Source organism: Phaethon aethereus, assembly GCF_964289735.1.
Source record: "Phaethon aethereus genome assembly, chromosome: 3".
Classification (NCBI taxonomy): domain Eukaryota; kingdom Metazoa; phylum Chordata; class Aves; order Phaethontiformes; family Phaethontidae; genus Phaethon; species Phaethon aethereus.
Genome location: NC_138576.1, coordinates 110,706,181 through 110,727,142, shown reverse-complemented (window position 1 = coordinate 110,727,142; position 20,962 = coordinate 110,706,181). Strand labels below are relative to the sequence as shown.

General features: G+C 55.1%; 1 protein-coding gene across 1 annotated transcript in view; it reads right to left on the bottom strand.

Annotated features, from left to right (window-relative positions):
* GALNT14 (polypeptide N-acetylgalactosaminyltransferase 14) overlaps positions 1-20,962 on the bottom strand; it is a gene marked incomplete at both ends in the record, with an annotated part of 95,500 nt that overhangs the window by 57,132 nt on the left and 17,406 nt on the right. The window contains one exon of the mRNA XM_081997852.1: positions 3,877-4,046. Coding sequence (XP_081853978.1) covers positions 3,877-4,046 — 170 coding nt within the window. The remainder of the gene's footprint in view (positions 1-3,876; positions 4,047-20,962) is intronic.

The window sequence follows — 20,962 nt, the reverse complement described above, 5'->3', positions numbered from 1 at the left end:
GCGCGCGCGCCTGGCACTGACTCACCCGCTGCCGGTTTGGTCCTGCGGTTTGCCGGCGGGAGTTGCAGAAGGGGGGATGTGGCGATGAGGTAATCCCAATGGCGTGTGGCTACCGCGGCGGAGGGGCGCTAGCCGCCCACCCCAGCGGCATGCGCTGGCTGTGCACAATGTGGATGTGCCACCCAGATCCGGGTCCAGCCTGCTGCTGTGGTCACAGGGAATTTTCTAACCTTGACTGTTGGTGGGGACGCGATATACCACCACGGGACTGTACCTGGTCCTCTCCTGGAGAAAGATGTACCTTCGCACGGTCTGAGGGCTTAGTCAACATGCAACCAGGAACTCAGTCAACAGCAGGGACATGAAGGCAGGTCAGCAGCAGCAATGCTCCAGCCGTGAGATCTTCCAGGCTGAGGGACATGACACGGTCCACAGAAGACATGGCATTTTCCTGGCTGAAATCACCCACAAACCGAGCGCGAGGTTGCAGCCCTGTGCTGGCCAGAGGCAGGCAAGGAGACCCACCACAATTTCTCCCGCTTCGATTCCTCAGAGCACTGCAATTCCTCTCCATCTGAAACCATTCCACTGGCTACAATTTAAAAATAAAATCAATCCAGCAAACATTGCTAAGCAACTGGCTGTCAGTGCCATATCCCAGCCTGCCGAAACTATTTGCCCTCTCCATGACCTTCTGGCAAGGAGCTTGCTGCTCAGCCCTTGCCAGATTTTGTATACTCAGCTATTGTTGGCAAGTCCAGATGCTTGGGTGGATTAGGAAACAAAACTCCAGGAAACCTTCTGCAACCATCCCCACAGAGAGGCTGTAAGGAGCAGCACTCCCACGTCCCAGGCACTAGAATCACAGAATCACAGAATCACTAGGTTGGAAAGGACCTTTAAGGTCATCAAGTCCAACCATTAATCCAGCACCACCATGTCCCCTAAACCATGTCCTGAAGCACCACATCCACACGTTTTTTGAACACTTCCAGAGATGGCGACTCCACCACCTCCCTGGGCAGCCTGTTCCAATGCCTGACCACCCTCTCAGTGAAGAAATTTTTCCTAATATCCAATCTAAACCTCCCCTGGCGCAACTTGAGGCCATTTCCTCTTGTCCTATCACTAGTTACTTGGGAGAAGAGACCAACACCCTCATCGCCACAACCCCCTTTCAGGTAGTTGTAGAGAGCGATAAGGTCTCCCCTCAGCCTCCTCTTCTCCAGACTAAACAACCCCAGTTCCCTCAGCCGCTCCTCATAAGACATGTGCTCCAGACCCCTCACCAGCTTCGTTGCCCTTCTCTGGACACGGATCTCTAGGATCAGGACTGCAAGGTGCTGGTCTCTGGGCATTGCCGTGATCTGCAGGTCTGTGAGTCTTGGAGCTGCCACACGTTGTACAGAAGGGATAAGAGAGATGGAGAGCAAGCACATTGAAAACACGGTCGGAGAGCAGAGCAAGCTGCTTCGGGCAACAGCATCTGGCTGAGAGGCTGAAGGAGAGCCTGCTTGCCCATGGGGACGTGCTCAAGAGGTGGCTAAGACCCTCTCCAAAGTCTCCTGCCCTTCCTGCGAACTTTCTTTGGGAATTGCAGCTGGGCAGGAGCACCTGGGCACAGCTCCCGGCACGGTGGTGCCCCTTGGTGTAGGGCCCGTGCTAGGATGCACCTTCCCCCAAGGTCACCTGGACCAGAATTGAGGTCCAGCTCTTTGGCTTCACTATCATACACGAAAGCCTGAGCACTTCCAGTCTGGCTCACAGAAAGCAGCCTAAGCCAGGTTTGCCGTCAAAACCAAGTCTCTAAGCACAGCCTCCAGCAGGTCGCACCGTGTGAGCCCTGGGGGTTTCCCCATCTCTCACGCTACCCCAGCCTCCGGTAGTCTGCTCTCCCCGTTGCAGGAGAGACCTCTCCTAGTCCACCCCGTACTGGACTCTCCTTACATGTTCTTCTTGCACAGCCACCAGCAATTCCTCCCTGCTCTAAGAGCAGGCCATGCTCATCCATGCTTTCCCACCCAGCTCCGCTGTGCAACTCAGGACTCCCTCGCAGGCTGCACGGTAGTGCCAGAGCATCACCTGCACCATGAGCAAGGACTTCTTTCCAGAGAGGGCTTTGCAGACTCTGCACCTTCCTCTCCCTGTCGACCACCATGCTCTTCCTCCTCAATCTCACCCACCAACGCCTGCCTCCCCCAGATCTCCCAGCATCCCCATTTCCTCTGTGGCCGCTCTAATGCTCCGCTAATGGTGCATCATCTGCGGCATTGTTCAGACGTACTCAATAAATCAGAATCCAATTACCGGGTTAAGGAAATTGGAAGCAAATGCAATTAGCCCCAGCCCCTCCCACGTGCTGTGCCCTCGCTTCCTCCTTAATGAGAACTTTTTTTTCGCAGGAGCACTCAGCGCCGCATCCGCCCGCCCAGGAACGAGGTGGCTGCCACTGCGCAGCGGGGCGACGGCGAGGGGCAGCCGAGCCGATCTTCCCTTTTAATAGGGCAGATGGTTAATATCCCTGGCATTAATTCTCCCCAGGAATAGCACGTTCGCCCTCTGCACAGCTATAACAGGCGTCCGTCAGGGCTGACAGCTCCTCTCCGGAGAAAGGAGCATCTGGTCCTTACTACAAAAAGGAGCTAAAAGAATAAACAAACAAATAAATAAACACACTGCTTGCTGTAGGGCTGGAGAACTGGTACTGTTTCAGCGTTTCAGCCTAGAAGTGCTGCATTTGGACTGGAACAGGGGAAATGCAGTGTCGGGTCAGATGCCGGGAGTTGACCTGGGAGCAAGGTGCAGCCTGGGCAGCGCGGGCAGCAAGATGCCATGGCTGGGTCCAGCACAGCGCTCCCACCGGAGCAGGACTTGACCCCAAAGGCCTCCCAGGAGAAGGCAGTAGAGGACAGCTGCTGCCAGCGGGCTGGGGCGTAACGCCGGGCTCCTCGGGAAGGGCTTGTACCGGCTGTGGGCTGGGGACCACCGACGGGGGCCAGGCATGCACAGCGCCCTTGGAGGACAAGGAGGAAAACTCCATCGAGAGAACCTTGGGAACATTTCCCACACCAGTGGGACACCCCAGCATCACTCTGTCCAACAGACTAACAATTAAGCACACTGACCATCAACAACCTGCAGCCATGAAGGGCAGCTCTTCCCCGATGAGTTTGAGTGGTGACCTGTGGGAGGTTACAGCCTCGCTCATCACAAGCAAGAGTCCACCAAAACTCCCACCTTCCCGTCTCAGGCTGACAGGAGCACGGGAGTGCAGGTCCCGTAAGGCAACCCTCGCTGCAATCCTCCCTGCCTCTCCCAAGAGGTCCTTTGGGTGCCGAAGGATATTTTTGACCCCGACGGTGCTGGAGCGCCTAGTAACCCAACAAGTTTTTACCTTCCTCTCCCCCTCACTCACCAATAGTCCCTTATTCCCCACATTAACTCCTCTCTCTGCAAAGAAAAATAAGTGCTCAGCAGTTATTTTATCCCCCTTGCACCATCTCACTGCGTCCTCTGCAGAGCAAGAGTTCCCAGCACCAGTGTAAAATTCGCCCATCGTGGAGATGTGCTCTCGCACACCCACTACTTTTCTGAAGGAAATAAAAAAAAGGCTTTTCCTTTCTTTCCCTGTGGTCCTGGAATAATTAATACAGGTTTAGGACTGCCAGACATGCCAAGAAATCAAGTAAAGTGAAAGACTCAATCCTAAAAATACAACCCAGGCAGAACTAATCCCAAGCGCACCCACTGGGCGTGAGTGAAGGGCCTAGACCCACCTAGCATCCCAAAAACACGGCCCTGAAGAGGAATGAGACTATCCACCCATATAATGAAGTTTCGTGAGGAAGACCAGGAGAAATCGGGGGGAGGCAGAACCTGTGATGGCGGGTGTCGCGGACGGCGCGGTCACTGGGGATCCTCTCGCTCTCCCGCTGGTTAAAGGCATGGAGCCGGTATGGGTCCTCGCCGCCCTTCCACCTCCGGGCGCTCAGGTACCTTCGCTCTTCAAATTGATCCCACAGGTCGTCCCAGTCCATGTCCGAGCCCTGCGCGCACAAAGTCAGCCCCGTTAGAGAGAGGAGAGGCCGGGGGATACCTGACCCTGCTCCGGAGGTCCTCCTGAGCCCTGCCGGAGGTCGGTCAGCCCTGCAGCATGGGCAAGCATCGCAAAGGCAGGCTAACAAGGAGTCTCATTAGGTCTTCAGTGTGGGTTTGTTTTTTTTTTTTTTTTCCTTAGGTCTTCAAATAGCACGTCAAGGAGAGCCTGCCGATTTCAATTTAAAATGACTAATTTGAAACCAAACTCAGGTCTCTGGTGGATCCCCCCTCTCAAACAGCACGGTCTCCAGAAACGTAAAAGCGCAAAGGTCTTGTTAGGGTTTTAATTTCTCTCCAGCCAAAAACCAAAGGTATTTTACACCACATGCCCCATCGCCCCTGTAGCCCTTCAGGCAGGAAAGGGCCATCAGACAGAAGCAGTTTGATCAAGCGCAATCCCACATTTCCATAGCCGTACCCTGGCCCCAGGGCCGGCTCCAGCAATGGGACCCTGGAAGAAGGGGGACGTTGTCCTCCCAGCCCGTTTTCTGTCCGACTTTGCCACAAGTCTCCCACCACGGACGTCAGCCCTACCAGAGGGAGAGGAGCGGGCAAGCATGTGCCCGTGTGGTCCCTCTCCTCCAAAAGGATGGAGGAGCTGCATTTTGGGATTACCCAACGGCTCCGACAGACATCGCAGGGTTTAAGCATCCCTCAGCAGCGTGGTGCCGGAGCCGGCGAGCACAATGCAGCGCCGATAAGATCTCATCATTACAGCAGCACAACCTCTTTGATCTCAGCCTACATGTAACACGGAAAGATGCAAACATTTAGAGTCATCTCATCCCTAAAGAAAATTGTGATCTTATCCAATAATTGATCTTTTTGCCTCCTTTTCTTTCTTTTTTCCCCCCCTCCTCGGTTCACACCATCTCAAAGCCGATTTTGCCTGCTAATAGCGCAAAATGAAGCTTTTCAAATGGGTGATTTTTATCCTGTAATTGATTTTACTCGTATCTGGCAGCACGTTTTCTCTAGTCGTAGGGAGAGGAGGCGGGAGCACCAGCTCCTGCAAGTGAACCACGGCAGGACCAAGCCGGGAGCCTCCAGCCACACGATGCACCACACCACCCTGGGTCACAGCAACACGAGCACCCCCAAAAAGCCGATGGGATGCAGGGGTTTCCAGATACAGGGTCATATTCATCCTCCCCCGGTCTTCATATTCATCCACCCCATGGCCTTCTCAGGAGCTCCTCCAGCACTTACCCCCATGCAGGGAGGATCAAATGAAACCCCCGAGCCATCACCTGTACTGGAAGAAAGTTATTCAGGACCAGGAGAAAGTTATTCGAGGCTGGGAGAAAGTTATGAAATCAGTAAGGTCATTGCAGGAGGTTTATGAGGAGGATATACGTAACCCACCTATGGGCTTTTCGGGAGGACCGACGTACACAGGGTGATAAATACTGTTTATGTTTTTTCTAAGGCATCTTGCAAAACGTGATTTACCACCACAGTAAAAGATCAGGGAAAAGTGAGCTGATCGCATCTTGGAGACACCAACAGCCTGACATTTATAAGATTTCATGATGACCTCGGGGAGCCTGGCACCGTTAAAACAACTGCCGCAGAGTTACTGTCCCTAAATTTTAATGCTGTGAAGAAAAGTAAAAGTTGGTTTTATCAAACTTAGTGAGAAAAGAAATGGCTTTTAAAAGCGGCCACATAGCACTTAAGGCTGTTGGATGTGTGTGTGTGTATATATATATTTTACTGTCAATTAAACCAAACAGCTGTGGACCAGCTGGAAGGGGAGCAGCCGGGCGAGCATCCGACGGCTCAAGCGGGAGGGATGGTGGGTTCCCACGGGCAGCCACGGCTCCAGGAACACTGGAGCTTCTGCAGGTGCTGCAAGGGCAGCGAGGCTCTGGCCAGGCCAGCAGAAGCAGGGGGTTGGCGCACAGGAGGGTCTCGGCGCGCGCTTCCATGTCTGGGACATCCATCTATCCCTGCTACCGTCCTGCAACAGAGGGATCCCAGTGGTAAATGGATACATGGACAGATACCAGTGCCTGATCCATGGCATTTGATTCTCATCCTGCCCTGGACACACCTTGCATCCAAGGGTTGCATTCTTGGTTCCCACTGCAGTGAGTAACTAATAACCCCGTGGAATCTCCACCTGGAAGACATCAGCCCACTTGGATTCACCCAGCCTCTCCTCTTTGGGTTAATGAAAACTATCAGTAGGATGGTTCCTAAATATCGGGAGCTAAATACATGTCTGAGATCAAGAGCAAATAGATGTCAAATAGAGATTAAAGAGTTATTTTAACCACTGCCCGAACACAGAGCTTCAGTTATAAAACAAGCCCAGGGATTGGGTTAACTTTCTCAGCCAGAAGTAGATACCCAGGTTTGGTCATCTGCTTTCAAACCACATCTCCTGTCCAAATCTTCTGGGAGCTCCTCCGCTTTCCATCCCGAGCTTCCCCCCAGGGTAACCGAAATCAGAGCGGGATGCTCAGACACACAAGTGCACCAACCTCTGCAAAAAAATACCTCTGCAAAGCAGTGAGGGAAAGCAAGGCAGCACCCTCGGATGAAAAGCTCCCAGCTACGCAAGCGGAGCGAGGAGGGAGACCTCCCAGACCTGCACGCAGGGACTCACCTGTTTCTTGGTGCCTGATCAGGGATGGGAAAAGCAAGTTAAAGCGGAAGGAGGAATCCCCTTCGCTCACTCAGGGCGCATCAGTTACGGGTTACTGGATAAGGTCTTCATTATAATATTTCTGCCATGTATTATCACCTTTTCCTCACATCAGAATTCTGTCTTGGGAGTTATTTAACTGATGTGCAGAAATCTAAATTTAATTTATTATGATCTAACTCACTTTAGAAGCCAAATTACCCTGCACTAGAAAAGGATCAAGTCAATACTCCACTTGCCTTTCTATTTATCTTCTACAGGGCTCCTCTCTGCAAGTTTCATATTCATTTTCTCTCATGTACTAGTAATAAATTTCCTTTTTTTTTTCTTGGAATTAGGTAATTTCTCTTTCAACATTGCAGTTTAATGGCTGATATTAATTATAGGAAACATAGTCAATGCTTAGAAGAGTTCAAGAGACTCAACGAGTCTGCAGGAAAGGGTGGAAAAATATATCCAAGGGGTAGCCCGCCGCTCTTGGCAAACAAGTGCCAGGGCCAGCCCTGCCACCCCTTCCTCTCTGGGAGGACACTACATTGAGGGGGGGTCCCCAGGGGGTCAACGAGAGGGACCCCCCCCCAGGCAAGGAGGCATAGACAAAACTGATTGCGGACAGGAGCTCCCATCTCAGCGCCCAGCTGACAGCAGGGCTCACCGAGAGCCTCTCCCTTGGCCAGCCCACCAAAGGCACCCCCCCAAAACCACCCACTACAAAGCATCGCCCCAAAACTGCCCACTGCCTGGCTGGCGAAGGGCAAACTGCAAACCCCCACAGCAGGTATGGAGGCAGCTCTTCACCACAGCTGTACGTCAAGGATCGAAAGCCTCTCGGTGCGAAGATGTAATTCATCATCTGCCTCTTAAAACACGGCTCAGAAACAAAAAAAAAGGGGGGAAAATATTAAAAAAAAAAAAAAAGGGAGTCGTACTACGGGGGGAGAGCAGGTCATTAGCAGTAAAACTACAATTTTCTGGCAACTGCTAGTGCCTTGTTTATGTGGATTTCTGTGAATATGACATTTTAATGGCATAATAATCGTGTGATTAGAGTACAGCAGGGATCGCTGGAGCGGGAAGGAGGAGCGAGCGACCCAGCCGGCTGCTGCTTCGGGCCCACAGCCTCCCCACGGGGTGCTCTGCCCGCTCCTGCCTGCGCCCACAGGCAGCTCCCAGCACTCCTCGCCGGCACGGGGGGCCGGGGCAGGCAGGGTGCCGGGCAGGGGGCCGGCACGTTGCGGCAGCACCTTGGCCGCGCTGAGGAGACCCGGCGGGGAACGGGCGTTTCGGATGAAAAGCCTGGCCCAAGCAGAGGCGGCGGTGGCCGGGGCCGGGCCGGTCGCACTGGTCCCCAGGGCCAGCTTCCAGCTGCCACGGAAGAAAAGGCGTGGGCGGCACGAGCCAAGGGCGGGCTCCCTTTCACTTTCTTCTTTCGTGGCACTGTTTTAAAATAGAGAACTTAAGCTTTTGCTGAAATAAAAGTCGGTTTCCTCTTGGGGCTGCTGAGTGTTGCCACTGGACCGAGGCGGACCGGACTGGCACCGTGCGCATCCTCTCGGGAGGGAGCAAACCCAGAAGACAGGCAGAGCTGCCAGCGCTTGCCGGGGAGCCCTGGGGCTTGCCCCGGCGAAGGGGTTTTGCCTGTGCAGGTGTAACGATGACCCCAAGGAGGCCTGGCAGTTGCCACACGTGCCTCTACAGCCCCTCGGTCGTCCCATCCCCCCCCCCGCGCCCGGCTTTCCCCAGAAAAATCTCATCCCTACATAATCCCTCACCGAGCGCTTGCTGCTGAGCCTCCGTCCTGCCTTTCCGGGGACTCGGGCGTTAAAAAAACAAGGAGGGGAGGGGGAAAGAAAGAAAATACACCAGTCTCGCACGAGCTCCAATAAACAAGCGGAAACTCCGGAAACCGGGATGCGCGGCAGCACGCCGCTGCCTGGCCGCGCTCGGCCGCGCCGCTCTCCGCGCAGGGTCGGAGCACGCGCGTGTGCGCGCCACGGCGCAGGGGCACCCGGGGGCGGAGGGCGACCTTCCAGCCGGCGTTGCAGCCAGGCGTTACGCAAATGAGGTTTAGATGTCTGGCTGAAGCGCGGGGCCCCTGCAAACAGGAGGTTCGATTATAGAGCTGTTACCGCCCGAGGCGCTAATGCCGTCTGAAAGGATTAAAATACTTCAAAGAGGGTAGGGCTCACCCCTCCTCCCCTCCAGCGCCAGCGCATGCAGTAAGAGGGGCAGCAGCCCCGGAGGAGAAAGAAGCGGGGCAGCGTCACGCCGCCTCCGTCCTCCTCCCTGTCTCCCCGGACAGCCCAGATGGAGCATCGCGGCACAAGATCCTTCGGTCAAGGTTTTGATGTAGTCTTCCCGATGCCAGAGCCCAGCAGTTGGCTTAGCCCCACGCACGCGGTGCTGTGCATCCCGATGGCCCCATGCCCACGGTGCAAGGGGAAGACGGACAGAACACCATGGCCATGGTCTTTGGCAACGAGTGCGCGGCGGTGCCAAAATCAGGCTGTGGGTCTCAGGAGAACAGGCTTCGTATCCGTCCTGCAGCACGTTCTCCCGTGCTACAGGTACCGCTCAGCAGCAAACCAGCACAGACCCTGGAAGGCTCCCATCCCACTCCTCCTTTCTCCTACCCCTCTTCCCCAAACTGCACAGCCCCCAAGCCAATCAAGCACTTAAACACAAAATTAAGTGACTCTAGGCATTTGGAGGAGCCCACAGAAATCCCTGTTTAAATGCTTGACGTTAAGTACTTGCTTAAGTGCTTCGTTGGCTCAGTGCCGCCTTCTCCAGCTTTGTGCCGACACCAATGACGCATCGGAAACAGAGGCAGCTCTGGGCCCCAGCTATCATCTGCCCTTAATTAGTCTTCTGCCCCATGGAGGTTTTAGCTCCGGCTCCTTTATTTCAGGGCTGTGAAGCTCTCCTTCCTTCTTGCTCTGGTATCTGGGCACAACCCCCAGGTGCAACGTGGCGGCAGCTCCTCCGGGACCCCGTGGGGATGCACAGCAGACCCATTTCTGCCAGGATCCCCCCTTGCCCCAAGGAGAACCAGCATCTTCCACTGCTTGGCGGTGATTTACTGCCTCTCAAGGGAGACTTGCAGATCTGAGTCTGCTCTGACCCCACTTGCTGGGGGAAGAAAGAACAAAAAAAAAAAAAAAACACCAAAACACATTAATAAAATAGTAATACAAATACCTAATTAAAAGCAAGGCACTTCTCCAGCAAAAATTGTCCTGCAGCTGGGGTCTCTGAAGAAGCTCTGAGCGTTCACCATTAAGCTTCTCGCTGCCAATGACCTCTCCCCGCTCGCGCACGTCCACAGGCACGCCGCTCCACCTTCAAAGGACAGAGCACTGCCTCCTCCTCTGCTGGCTCGGTAGGGAACACAAGTCCCTGAGGACCTTCCAGCAAGCGTCCCACTTTCTCACTTGGCCCTGAGGCCAAGGCCACGCTGTCACCAACTTGGCTGCCCTCCCTGCCCACTGCCCAGTTTCCTTTACCCATCTCTCTTCAACGCACCCTCTAATGACCACTCCTGCGTGGGCAGTGCCTGCATCTCTCCTGCGTATACACACACGTTTATGCAATTAAGACACCTACTGCCTCAGGCAACAGGACTGACCAAAGCTGAAAAGTGGCCATGGAAGAAGACTTGACCTTCAGGAACTGGAAGAAGGCTTGACCTTCAGGAACTATGGCTGCAACCACTGCCTGGATAGAAACATGCCCATTCAGGCTCTGGAGAAGCCCATTCAGTGTCTTCCTCTCCCTCCAGTGTCTTCCTCTGAATGTTTTCCAGTGTCTTCCTCTGAACCAAGGCCAGGTTGGATTGGGACTTTGAGCAACCTGGTCTAGTGGTAGGTGTCTCTGCCCACAGCAGGGGGACTGGGACTAGATGATATTTAAGGTCCCTCCAACCCAAACCATTCTATGATTCTATGTTCTCATGCTCAATTAGCATCAGCACAGACTGTTGGCTGCTGATTCAGTGCAAGGAGCAGTCCAAGGGCTAGGGCAGCTGGGACATTGTTAAGTCGATCACAGCTAGAACCACCTCTTTGTGTATCGTCTTGTCTCTATCTGCAGTAAACAATGTACAGGGTCCGAAACATCCTCCACAGGTTTAAATCTGCTAAAGTCTCCAGCCAAACACAACGGCATGAAAAGCCACCGGAAAATTATTGATGCTTTTTCCAGTAAGGGCACCAACGCTTTAACTTTAAAATGGATGGCCAAGGCAGCCACCAAAATGGGGAATTCATTTGCAAATCAGGAGCAGGGGACTCTGAGTTGCATGGCGGGAAAGATTCATTGCTTTGATGAAAGGCCAAATTTTGTTTCCAGGGCTTCCCTTAGGAGAAAGCAAGTTCACTCCACACTTAACAGCAAGCACTTGCCATGCCAGCAGTGGTGCCAGGTTAAAATATACCCCCACCTCCCGAAGGCAGCCTGGGCCTGAGCTTCACGCGTGGATGATGCTCCTACCCTCTGGTAGCACCAGGCCACCGCCCTGCCGCCACGCGGGGAGAGGCAATGCACGCTCCTGGCCAGCATTGCATGCCCCGGCCAGATCCCAAGGAACCCCCGTGGTGACCTCCATCACCTCCAACATGCTGAGGAACCTCCTGCCTCCCTGTGATGATGGAGAGGAGTGCAGGACCCAGGCCACCGACCTCTAGAAACAACATCCAGCTACAAAATCCCCTGTGCTCCCACTTGGAAAGGCGTTCTCCCTTCTTAGACCCCCAAAATCAGGTGTGCGCAGGCGGCCGCACAGAAGCATTTTGCTGCGTAAAAAACACAGACTTTAATTCTTTAAAATAATAAATTATCCCATAGGATAGCCCGACACATGAAGACAAATCCTGTATAATTAGAAAGGAAAGGAAGCCGATTATATCCTCCTAGAGAATATTGCTGCCTGCTTCTGTTTTATTTATACGTTACACTGTATAATGAGCTGAATATTTAGGAGGTCAGCACAAACCAAGCTGCTGACTGGAGAAAAAAAAAGACCCAGCTCTGTCTGTGCCGGGAGCCAAGGAGGAGGATGGAGAGGATTTTTGGTCATCTCCTTGTCCCCCTGCTCACAGCTCCCCTGAGATACAGTGGGTCTGCTCGGATCAACCGCTTGTGCTCGGGTTGCATTGCTCTTCCCAAGCCTCCACCAAAAATGGTCTGAGCTCCCCCATAGCCCCCCGAGAAAGGATGAGCAAGGTCAGCCTGAGCCTGTTGGTGCCCGCAAACTCTTCTAATGGGTCTGCAAACATTAATTTTGGACAGCAAACAAGACCAAATAGGTTTTAGGAGTCTACAAAAGAGTCTCTGCTTCCACTGAGAATTTTTTTTTTTTTTTTAAAGATTTCAGGTTTAAAAAAACAAAAAAGGTGGAAAACCACTGGTCTGCTCCATCGTGAGCTCCCCGGGTTGATGGTCATAGCCCCCCACTGCCGCTCCCACCAGCGGTGGGACAGCCGCAGCTCCCCTGGGCCCTCTCTGTCCTTCGCTGATGCCAGCTCCCCCGAGTGCCTTTGCCCCCTGCCGGAGGGGGTCCCCTCGGCATCCCGCTCCGGGCTCGCCGGGGTGTCGGGAGATGGCAGAGAGCATCTTGGTGGCCGTTGTGCCGCGCTAACTGGAGCGCCGCAGGCAGCCCCTCCATGGCTCGTTGCCACCGCTCGGTGCCACCATCCGCTGGCGGCACAGGGTGGGTGAGCCCTAGAGCTGCTCCCCTGAAGGTTGGTGGCAATTACCTGGGGCACTAATTGGGAAAGAAAGGAACACAGCGCCCTGCGTTCCCCCACGCCAGCCAGGTTCAGCTCATTCCCAGGATCATCAGAGGTCAAACACATTTGGGAAGAGCCCAGACCCACGGCGGGTAAATGGAGTGGTGAAAAGGGACTCCTGTGTGGACAGAGACGGTGTTTTGCTTTCCTTCTGTGCCTTTTCAGGACAGACACGAGCTGCTTCCCAGCCATGAAGGTCAAACCAGCCTTCCCAGGCTTCAGCAAGAGCAGCAGATGATTTAGTACTTAGGTGCCCATAGCTGCCCTCGGTCTCCAGCTGAGCTTTGCTCATCCTTCTGCTTAAAAGCCAAAGCTCCTACCAAACCACAAAGCTTGAGGACCTCAGAGGTCAAAGAAGGTCTCCCCCCTTCCCCACACAGCTGCGGGTCCCACACGCCAGAGGACAGCCTGGGATGGGGCGCATGGGGAGGAAAGGGACGGGGAAAGGGGAGCAGGGAGGGAAGGGTAAAAGAGCCCAGAAGCCCGAGTCCTGCTCTGAACCCAGCTCTTGAAAAAGCAGGCAGCTAATCCAAGCCGCACCTCCCAAGCAAGGAGGGGATCGCGCTGTTAATACACTCGGCACCCTTGACCCGACACGGCCTTTCTGCCGCAGCAAAGCCAGGGGTAATCCATCCGGTAATTGCTTCCACGGGGATCTTTACACAGCTTTAGAAATTAATGCTACCATCCTTCCCTGAGCAGCCGCCCTTCCAAACCGAGCAGCAACGAGGGGTGATGGATAACGGCAGCATATTAACGTGAAGGGAAAAGTGCCTCTGAGGCAGGAAAAGCTCAGCCTTTGTTTTACCTCGGTTTATTCTAACGGGGCCGGCGGCGGGGGGGGGGGAGCAGGGAACCCAGAGATTGGCAAAATAGATAATCAAGCAAAATAAAATAATTGCAAATACACAAGGCAGTTAGATGCATGGCTTTAGTCGCGTTCAGGAAGACATCGGCTTACCTTTCCCCCTCCCTCTGTCAGCTAACTGCTTTTTGCGGAGCAGAGCTTTACCAAGCGGGCACCAAGGCACAACCTGCTCGAAGGAAGGGGCTCAGCAAGGACCAAGAAATGCCATCAGTCAAAACTCCACACTCCTGCGCTCGATTTCCAGCTCTGGAAAAGCCCTGGACTGCCCCCCCGCCCCGCACCAGCCATGCCTCGCTTTCCCTGCTCCTACAACCCATTCACAAGGCTCCCGCTTGGCTGGGGGGTTCCCCAGAGAGCATCGCCGGCGCTGAGCAGCCCCAGCACAAGGGCTTTTTTTTCTTTTCCCACCTCTCAGTCTCTGCAAAGCGGGGAAAGCGGAGGAAAAAAAAACATCGCTGGTGGGCGACTAACCAAAACGCCCCAAGCCCTCTGGGAGAGCCTTCCCGGCAGATGCACAGCCCGAGCCACGCCAAGCAGCTGCCCTGGTACCGGCAGAGAAAATCTCAGTCAGAGCACGACCTCTCCAACGCCCCAGCGCCCGCCTGTCAGACGCCATCCCACCAACAAAAAGCACCCAGGCTTCAACGTGACCCACCTCCCCGCCTCACACGCACACCTTTTGCAGAGGGGCAGGTGGTTCTGTCACCCCGAGCTGGTCCTTAACAGGCAGGTGGAGGGGGACGAAGCTCAGGTCACGGTGACGATGCTCCAGGGCGCGTGTACTCCTCAGCCGCCAGCCCACCCTCTCCCCAACTCTCCTCAAGGAGAAATGAGATATAAAACACGACAGCAAGAACCGATCTACACCTTTGATCCTTGGGTACCTGCTGCCGGAATGGCTGCAAGATCCCAGGCTGGGGAGCAATGTGACTGACAGCATCAGAGATATGGCACCGTAATTTAGAGCCTGTGTGCCAGCCCAACCTTCTCCTAGCTCGGCTCCGTAATAGGAATTAAAAAACCCCAACCCTGGCTAGTAGAAATGTGCCGCCACCGCGAAAGCCACCTGCTTCCCTTGAGGGACAGGCTTAAGCAGCATTATCTTTCCAAAAATGAGAAGCGGGCAAACAAGCGTGGAGACGCACACCCCACCAGCCCCTCTACCGTGCTCATGCGAAGCCACAAGCACAGCTCCCCCCATTGCGGGGAAGGTCAGAGATGCCAAAGGGAGACAGGAGAAGGGTGGGAAAAAAAGAGCCACAAAAAACAACCAAAGCTGTAACTGGGCTTGTGGCAAACGACGTCTGTAATCTGGAGGACAGCTGTGTTACCGCCAAGGGCCCGTCACCAGAGCTCTCGCACCCAGGACCTCCAAACTTAAAGAGTCAGCACCGAAACAGCATGATGATCTCTTCAACGAAGAGCATTCTGTGCTGGGTGAGCACATTAGGTCCACCAGATACTGTGCAGTATCTACCAAAGATGAAGGTCCCTGCTCTCAGAAAGCCATGGCGGGGAGAAGGGAAGCGCCCCACACGACACAAGGAGTGGAAAGCAGAGGCTGGACCCAACTTTCAGGCAGCCCCACCGCCCAGCTGTGCCACGGGCCCATCCCACATGCCTTTGATCCACCTTGCTCCCGCGGCGAGACGCTCCGCTTGCCGGCAGCGCTGCATTACGGATTAGGTGGGATCAGACGCGGGGTAATACAAACGAGGTCGCGTTTGCTGCTGACAGTAGCTGCAAAGAAATGAGGAGCCAGTCTTCCCAGCCGGAGGGAAATGAGATGCTGTTAAGCTCCAGCCAGGCAGGAGAGGAAAGGAGGGGTATGGCTGAGATCGGGCCAACACAGCTTTTCTGCCCACAGGTTTGGCTACACCACCACAGCACCTGATAGCCCACAGCTGCGGGGGAAGGGGCCCTCCTTGCAGAGGAGCTACATCTCCAGCTGGGCTTGCCGGTGGAAAGCAGAGGAGGTTGGAAGTGGACGCAGCAGGGAGGCTCCCCGCAGCCGGAGGGAAGTCTCTCGCACCACCCTTGCATGGGTCTGCGTAACCAGAGGGGGTCTGATGGTGCAACAAAACCCTTTTGTTTTCTGGATGGTCCCTGAAAGCATCAACATGGAGTTGATCCCTAAATTGCTGATGCCGTTTCCTTTAACGCTGGGCACCCACTGGCTCATTTCTCCATCCTCACCTCCTCCTCCATCCCTCAGCAGGTCTCTCCACCCAGCCACAGGTATGCCTCTGCCTTCCCTTGCTCCCCAAGCCCTCGGCACCAGCCACGGGCATGGCTTCAAATGGATGGGGGAAGATGGCGATACAAAGATCTCAGGGGTATGTTCAGGCTTTGATAGGCACACTGGAGCAAGCAAAAGCCACAACACCTCATGGACGGAAGGGTGGGAGCAGAAACCCTGTGGATGGAGAAGGCCTGCCAAGGAGCAGACGTGCTATTCAATGGACACTTCCTGAACACACAGCAGTCGTACAGACGTCCTACCAGCCATAGGGCTGGCAGACTTGAGCGTCTCAACCAGCACTGGTCTTGATGGCTCTAAAAAAATCCCACCTGACAGCTTTTACATTTGATTTACTGCTTGTAAAAGCAGCTCCGGAGGACAAGCTCCTGCTGACCATCATGAGCTCCAGCTGAGGTGTTTTTATTCTCTTTCTGCCCTCACGGGAGCCCAAAGGAGACGAAACTCTCATGAGACGTGAAGAGCGCTGGACACACCACTGCAGGCTCCCAGCGCTGAGCTGGATGACCTGCCACCTGCTCACGCGGGGCCCCAGGGGCACAGAGCCCCCCTGCAACGCCCGCCGTGGGGCTGGTCCCTCTGCAGCCGGCGGCGCACGCTGCCGCTGCCCTCATCGGCGCAGACGCCGGGGGAGACGCACCAGAAGCAACTGGTTCCACAAGCCAAGACTTTTTCTCCTACGCAGGCGAAGAGAGTTTTAATGCCAAACTACCAGGTACAGCCGAGCACCTAAATGCATCCCCTCTTTTTGCGGCGGAAGAAACACCATCTCAGGGGCAACGAAGTGGACCTAAAAATGTGCCGAGACAAAAGGCCAGCGGGAGGTACCGGTGGCTTGTGACAGCCAGGCTGGTGAACACCTGTATGGCAGAGAGTTCCTGCTCTAGGTCTGCCAGGCACCTTTACGTCTGCTCTAAAACAGGGGCAATAACGGGCAGCTGGAGCCTCGTGCTGAATTAATGGCTGCAAAGTGCTCTACACGGTTCAGCGACGAGGCACAGGAAGGCAGCGCATGGCCACGCTCGGCAAGACTGAGGGTCTGTGCTGTGCTTCGGTCCCCGCTACGCTGCCTCTAGCGCCGGCAGCGCTTCAGAGGAGGACGCGGGGCAGCAGGGGTGCACCCACCTCCCCGCCCCGGGCGCGCAGCGGCGGCATCCGCCCAGCTCCCCGCCTGGGCAGGGGGGCTCATCCCAGCCGGGCACCGCGCTGCGGTTCTACCCCGTTATAGCACCCGGCTCCAAACCCGCTGAGCCGCGGAACACGGTGTTCAGAGAGGCCGGGAAAAAGCAGGAAAAAAAATTAAAAAAAATAAAAAAAATCTAGTGATGCCAAAGGAAATAAGTTATTTTAAAAGGCTTCCTCCTCCCTGCCAACCTCCTCCTGGGCTCTCTCTGCCCAGCAAGCAGCACTAGGCAGGGCGAGGTGCAGGCAGGGCCCGGCACGCATGGCAGCGCCTGTCCGGAGGTTGGTATTCCCAAGGTGAGGGCCAGCGTGGCGTAACGCAGCCAGCCACAGGGGCACAGAGCGGCAGGGGCAGGGATGAGGGTTTCGGTCTCCATCTGGCCCCACGGCAGACGTCCCGCCGCACCCCCGGTGGAACGGTCCGGTGTGCCCACAGCTCCCTCCCTGCCGAGCTGCTCGTTCCCACACCCAGCCCCGGCTTTTCGCAGCCCAGTTACCTTACAGGAACGTGGTAAATTAAATATATTGTTGTATATGCATATACATGCATGCACGCCGCGTTTTGCTGCTCATTTACACACCCTTCCCTGCAATGAACCTCCAAACCGAACGGCTAGAGCTGCCCCGGGGATGCGCTGGGGGCACGGAGAGGGAAGGCTGGTCCCCGGGGAGCAGGGCGACAGCCACGCACCGAAGGGCTGCTGAGGAGGGCAGCGGTGCTGGGTCACGCCTGCCCAAATATGCCACCTCTGATGGCAGTCTTGAACAGCAGGGAAAACTTTGGGTGAGCGAGCCCCGGGACACCCCTTCTGAGCACCCCGCCGCCGCCAGCACGCTCCCGCCTCCTCATTTCGCGCCTGCGCGCGCGGACCTTTTTCCCATGCACCTGCCCAGCCGCTGCCGAGCCCACGCAGGCTTTCAGCAGCCAGAAGATGCTGTTGCAGGGGCTCCACAAGCACCTTGCATCCATCCACACTGAGCCTGCCCTTGGCAGCTTCCTTTGACGATCCCAGCTTTTGGCCGGGAAGAGACGGGAGGGATTTCCTATCCACCCTTTCTCCGCCCTTACGGATCTTCCAGATCTCCAGCACAACCCCCCCTCCTCCATCCCAGGCTAAGCAGCCCAAGCCTACTTCTTGCAGAGAAGCCATCCCAAAGCCTCGACCACCCCGTGTCCCCCGCTCTGCACCGCTTCCGCCTCTCCAAGGCAGCAGGGAGCAAACAGCAGGCAAGATGTGCCGGGGATTCACGTGGCCGCACCCTGCTTGCCCTCGCCCCTTGACCACCCATGGCTCACCAGCAACACAATCGACTTGCCCACCACGCTCCAGCCCCCGGTGCTTGCTATGGGGCTGGCTGCGCTCCCCGAGCATCAGTCACCACCGCCGGCAGCACGGCAAAACCCGAGCGCAAGTCACCCAGGAGAGGCTGTTCAACAGCCCTGTCCTCTGCCTCGCTACTTAAATACCTACAAAAAGACAAGCAGCAAAAGCCTCATTATTCTAAAACATGAGCCCAGGCTGCTAAAAGGCACGGGGGTTGCAGGAGCAAGGTACATCAGGACAAGATGCTCTTCCAGGCTGAGATGGGAAACAAACCTGCAAGGTGTTTGGCAGGGGCTCTGCTATTTCCAGCACCACAGCTGAGCTCCAGCAGGCTCATTTTGGCTTATCCCTCACCCCCCCGCACCGCCCCAGCGATGCCGAACGGGAACGGGCAGCCAGCGCTACTGGACCGGGGCTCTGCCGCCGGCACCAGGCTCCATCACCAATGGACCAACTCCATCGGCCCCTTACTTTCCGAGAAAAAACTGGTGAACACAGGGAATAAAATTAAAATTCTTCTTTGTGTTTCGATTTAACATTTTTTCTGTATTGGAAGCAGCGGGGAAAACAGGTGGAAAACGTGAAGCGAGTAACCGCTCCGGCTCAGCAGCGGGAGAAGCCAGGAGAAACGCTAGGGCATCTAGGGCAAGCACTGCAAGGCTCGTTTCAAAATGTTCCCTCCGCCAACACAGATAAATATTTGAGCAAAAGATGTTACAGAAAAATTCAGTTGACTCACGAAGAGCAAGCACGTTAAATATAGAAAATAAATTAAATAATTAAAGGGCAAAAGAAACAGCATTTTAGCCCTGCTTTTAGCATAATTTTCTTTACAGCCTTACACGGGGAGCTGCTTTTAACCCTCGGAGTGGGTGAGGCAGGTGGCAAAGCGAGCTTTTGACATGCTCCTGGGCCGTATTTCCCCCCGTTGGGAAGCGCAGAGCAGCGGGGCTGGTGTGGGGAGCTCCCCTCAGCTGCTGCCCCATGCCCCCAGGGCACGGCACAGCTTCACACAGGGCTCCCCATCCATTCTCCGCATCCTGATGGGGCAGCTGAAGTGCAGAGACAGCGACTGCTTTGCCCACAGCAGCCCAAAACTCTCCGTGGGATGTAAACCCACCGGGAATGTGCTATAAGCTGTCAGCCCAACCACTGGGCTCTCCCAGAGCGGGGTCTTCGTATGTGGCAGCTCTTCAGGTACAGTCCAATCCAAGCTTAGAAAAAAAAAATTAAAAAAAAAAAAAAAAAATCCCAGCTCTAAATAGACTCAAAAACCTTGGGACAGGTTGAAATTTAGGCTATGGATGTTACGGCCAGATCCTGTTATTGCCAGGAGCCAAGCCCTGCAATTTAAAGGTGCCCTGGCAGTAACCCACCCCAAATCCGGCTCCTGGCCTCTGCTGCACTCACCAGTTACACACGGCAAGGAGGGCCAGCTCGGAGCCCCCGCACCGCTTCCGAGCGCTCCGCGCTGACCTGGCTTAACCCTGCCTCTACCGGCCCCCCGGCCGAGCAGGCAGCTCCCCGCTCCGACCGGCCGGGAGGCCCCAGGCTGCCTAGGAATCAGCGCGCCCTGTGCTCTTCCGATCCCAGAAGCTATTCCTCAACACCGAGGCAGGAAAACACTGGCGGCCGGGTCCCCGTGCCGCACTCCTCTCCTTCTCTAGCCCTGGGTGCCTCCCCTTCCCTACCAGTGCTGCTGGAAGTCGCGGAGAGGAGGACTAAGTTGCTATGCCAAGCTAACTGAAACAGATCCAAAATATTCCTAACCTTTGTCTGGCCACCCTCTTCGTATTTATCCCGACATCAGCTCCACAGGGATGGAAGAGAGAAGTACATGTCCGGGGCTGCCGGGCCACGAAAGGCACAGCCCAAGCGGCAGGGACGAATACAAACAGTAACAGGGCTGTGGTTAATGGCTCACAAAGGTTTTACGAACGGGCTTGCGTCTTCTTCGGTCGTGAGCGATGCATGTTGCTCGCAACGGGCTCCGCGTCCCTACCGCAGCCGCCAGCGCTACCAGCGGCCCCTTCGATACGTCCGTGATGGACCGCGCTCGCGGCAGGACCGCAGGGAAGAGGAGGTGATGCCGGGTGGTGTCAGCCGGTCCCCTTGGGGGACGTGAAGTATCGGGATGCCACTCGGCACCCCAAGACAGATCGGCCACTGCAGGTGCCCCCTAAAGCATCACCTCGACTCCCAGGGTAGCCATATTCAATCTGAAGCATCAAATTTGCCCGCTCTTCCCCAGGCTGTGGACCGACCCTTAGAAAACCCGGTAACGCTGAAAGTGTGAGCCTGGTTTATAAACCATTGCTTTCTCAAGAGCGGGTACCAAGTAATGGCTACAGGAGAGTATTTCTTCGCTTTTAAGAAAGCATTGCACAAAAATGATGAGATCTATTCAATGGGCTGTCGAAACAGCGTAATGCCAGCCTCTTACGTTATCCTGGTTTCTAATGATTTTATTAATCAAAGAGCTGGAAGGAGATCGACTTGGCATTCCTGGTCTCTGCAACTACATTCTGCTCGGACACAAGCAGGAGTTATATCCAAACAGCAACAGGTAGGATGATACTTAATGCCCACCTCTTTCCCTTGAGATTGTCTGGTTTGAAATAGAGTCCTAGTGGCATTTACAGGCAGAGAAACTAACAGGATTCTGTAAAAACCAATCCATAAATGCACAGACACTGAAATGAATGGCTTGCTTCCTCTTCAGCTGAAGGGAGGGCTCTTTTAGGGATATCTATATGCCAGCATAAAAATTTCAGGAACAACTTTTCT